The 3,560-nt window shown below is 42.8% G+C and overlaps 1 protein-coding gene across 1 annotated transcript; it reads left to right on the top strand.

Moving 5' to 3' along the window:
* Positions 1 to 305: 305 nt before the first annotated feature.
* Positions 306 to 3,089, top strand: LOC131632659 (uncharacterized). Its single transcript, XM_058903400.1, has 4 exons — positions 306 to 734; positions 816 to 946; positions 1,514 to 2,353; positions 2,489 to 3,089. Exons 1-4 carry the CDS (start codon positions 306 to 308, stop codon positions 3,087 to 3,089), a joined length of 2,001 nt encoding a protein of 666 aa, XP_058759383.1.
* The last annotated feature ends 471 nt before the right edge of the window (positions 3,090 to 3,560 follow it).

The raw sequence follows: 3,560 nt of genomic DNA on the forward strand, positions 1-3,560 counted from the left end.
AAAAAAAAAGAAGAAAAAGAATAAAAAAAAGAGAATGTATATTTACTATAATAATGTGGATAAGACACGAACATAGCATAAGCATAACATTCATATCATGCATGTCATATTTAATTACAAAGCATTAAAAAAAAACTATCTTTATCTCCAGTCACACCATTGGAGAAGACAATCAAGCAACCATTCCTGTATACCAAACCCGAGCTCAGAAGAAGAAAGCGATGGAACAACTAGAGCAGAACCAAGCCGCCCTTCGCGAAGAAGTAACCCAGCTGAAAGGTACTGTGGATGAGATTAAGGGAGGAATGGCTCAAATGTTGAGCTTCATGAAGGAAATTAAGGATGAACAGGAAAGAGCTAGGGAAGCTCGGAATCGGTATGAGGAGATGCCAAACGATGGCAATCCACTGTTAGGATATGTTCGAGGCTTTGACCCTCATAAGTCAAACACCCACTCGTCAAAGAGAGTTACCAAAACCCATGAAGAGGGAGAAGCTTCCCATGAAGGATTCATTCCCGCCACTCAGAAAGAGGGGGCGCCTCGCACTGTTCGCATCCCTGCTAACAATCCACCTAAGGATGAGGATTATGTGGACTTACAATATGGGGAGGTAGACGAGCCGGATCAGGAGTCCCAACATAAGCAAACCCAAGCTGATTCTGAGGAAAGCGCTAGAAATAGCGGACAAATCAAGGCGCTGGAAGAAAGGCTGAAGGCAGTAGAAGGATACGATGTCTTTGATGTGGATACCTACGAAATGAGCTTGGTGCCGGATTTGACTATTCCTCATAAGTTCAAGATAACCAACTTTTAGAAATACAAGGGACTTACGTGTCCTAGAAGTCATCTACGCATGTATGTCAGGAAGATGGCTGCTTACGCCAATGATCAAAAACTAATGATGCATTTCTTCCAAGACAGCCTGAGTGGGGCATCTGTTGAATGGTACATGCAGTTGGAAAAGACACATATCCGAAGCTGGAACGACCTTGCTAATACATTCCTAAAGCAGTACAAGTACAATCTGGACATGGCACCCAATCGGATGCAACTGCACAACTTATCTCAAAAAAAGGAAGAATCATTCAAGGAATACGCCCAAAGATGGCGAGAACTGGCGTCTCGAGTCCAACCTCCATTATTGGAAAAGGAGCTGGTTGACATGTTTATGAGAACTCTGCAAGGACCATACTACGATAAAATGATTGGAAGCGTATCATCAGGATTTTCAGATCTGGTGGTTATCGGAGAAAGAATTGAGGACGGAATCAAAGATGGGAAGATACAAGGAGCATCATCTAACTCTTATCACTCAAAGAGGCCCACCTCAACCTTCGCTAAAAAGAAGGAAGGGGAGACCAATGCAGTAGTGCACCAAGAGTTTAGACCTCCTATGACATACCCACCTCAACAAAGCAGATTCCAAGGTCCTCCAAGGAAATTCGACCCTTTGCCCACCTCCAAAAGCGAAATACTGAAATATCTGTTAAATGAGCAACTAGTGGAACTCAGGCCTATGCCACCCCCAATTCCCAGAAAAGCTGCACCCAATTTCAGGGCTAATGAAAGGTGTGAATTTCACGCCAACTCTCCTGGACATACATTGGAAAAGTGTTGGGCTTTTAGGCACAAGGTTCAAGACCTAATAGAATCAGGGGCTATTGCTTTTGACAAACCTAACGTAAAGACAAACCCTATGCCTCGCCATGATGGCACAGTCAACGCAATAGAGGTAGTCACTGAGCAAGAGTTTGTTCAACAACGGAGCTCCCTCATAGATGCCCTTAAGAGGTATCTACTTGCAAAGGGGTTCATCCTCGAACATAACGAAGCCTTTAAGACAACCCTGCAAAGACTGGTGGATCAAGGGGTAGTTCGGTTTAAGGAATATCCTGAGGAAGAGTATGTGGCTATGCTAGACAGGAATGAACCATTGATGATACCTAGGCAAGGAGCAAGGAAGACATTAATCATCCCTTGCGCCAAAGCACCATTGCTGATACCCACACAAGTACACACTAGGATCATCCCGGTCAGAGACCCATACCCTATGGACAAAATGAAAGCAGTCCCTTGGGAATATGAGTCTATTACTAGTACCGACGTGACAAACATCGTTGGGCCTGGGGGCATGACTCGTAGTGGTCGCATATTCAATACTGCAAAACCAAATGAGAACCTGGCACAAGCAAGTGATCAAACTACTGTGGTCCCTACTGAAAAAAGCACATCCAAAGACAAAGAGACCACTAACAAAGATGCTGAAGAGTTCTTGGCATTGATCAAGAAAAGTGATTATAAGGTGGTGGACCAGTTGCACCAAACTCCGTCCAGGATATCACTCCTCTCGCTGTTGATACATTCAGAAAAACACCGAGACACCTTGATGAAGATCTTGAGCGCTGCCCATGTAACTAAAGACATCACTGTAAATCAATTTGATGGAATGGTGGCTAATCTTACTGCTGGGGCATGCTTAAGTTTCAGTGAACACGAGTTGCCCTCACAAGGAAAAGAGCATAACAAAGCCCTGCATATCTTCATACAATGTGGGAAAGCTCATCTGTCTAGAGTACTGATCGACACAGGGTCATCATTAAACGTGATGCCAAAGGCCACCTTAGACAAGATAGATTTGGAAGGACTAGTAATAAGACCAAACCGTCTTGTAGTCAAAGCCTTCGATGGGTCGCAAAGCCCGGTGTTTGGAGAGGTGGACCTCCCTGTTGTAATAGGCCCCCACACTTTCTGCATCAATTTCCAAGTGATGGAGATTGAACCTGCCTATACATGTTTATTGGGACGTCCTTGGATCCATGCTGCTGGGGCAGTTACCTCTACTCTGCATCAAAAGGTAAAATTTGTGGATGGAAACTCTATAGTAACTGTCAATGGGGAGGAGGACATATTTGTCAACAATCTGGACTCGTACCGATACATTGAGGCTGGAGAAAAAGCATTAGAGACTTCGTTCCAAGCACTAGAGATCGCAACTGCTGTCACGCTACCAATTGAGAAAACGCGAAGGGCGGTAACGTCTTGGAGAGACCTGCAAGACACAAAGATGGAAGGCTGGGGCAAAGTGTAACGCCCGTAAATGTGTTTTTCTGATTAATTGTGATGTTTGCTACATTTTCCTAATTTTACCGTTTTCGAGTCGAGTCAGTCGGTAAATATTAATTATGTTAATATTTTACTTATTACTTTCTATGTGTGTAATTATTATGTTTTGGGTGTTAATTGGTTAGAATTAATGTTTAGTGACATTTGGGCCAAAATTAGAATTTATGAAAGTTGAGTGGGGGAAAATGAGAAGTAGAGAAATAGAAAGAGATATTTTGATAAAGAGAGAAAAAGAGATATTTTGAGATAGTAAGAAAGAAAGAGAACTTGGGAAGAGAAGAGAAAGAAGAGAAAAACAAAGAGAAGAAGAGAGTTGTAGAATCCAAACCAAGCTAGAGCCAAGAATCCAACCAAGGTAAGGGGGATGAATATAGTTTATCTTGATTGTATGGTTCTTGTAGTTTTGTATGCTTGTTCTTGTTCTTCCTCTTTTCCA

This window comes from Vicia villosa, unplaced genomic scaffold (genome assembly GCF_029867415.1).
Source record: "Vicia villosa cultivar HV-30 ecotype Madison, WI unplaced genomic scaffold, Vvil1.0 ctg.000977F_1_1, whole genome shotgun sequence".
Classification (NCBI taxonomy): domain Eukaryota; kingdom Viridiplantae; phylum Streptophyta; class Magnoliopsida; order Fabales; family Fabaceae; genus Vicia; species Vicia villosa.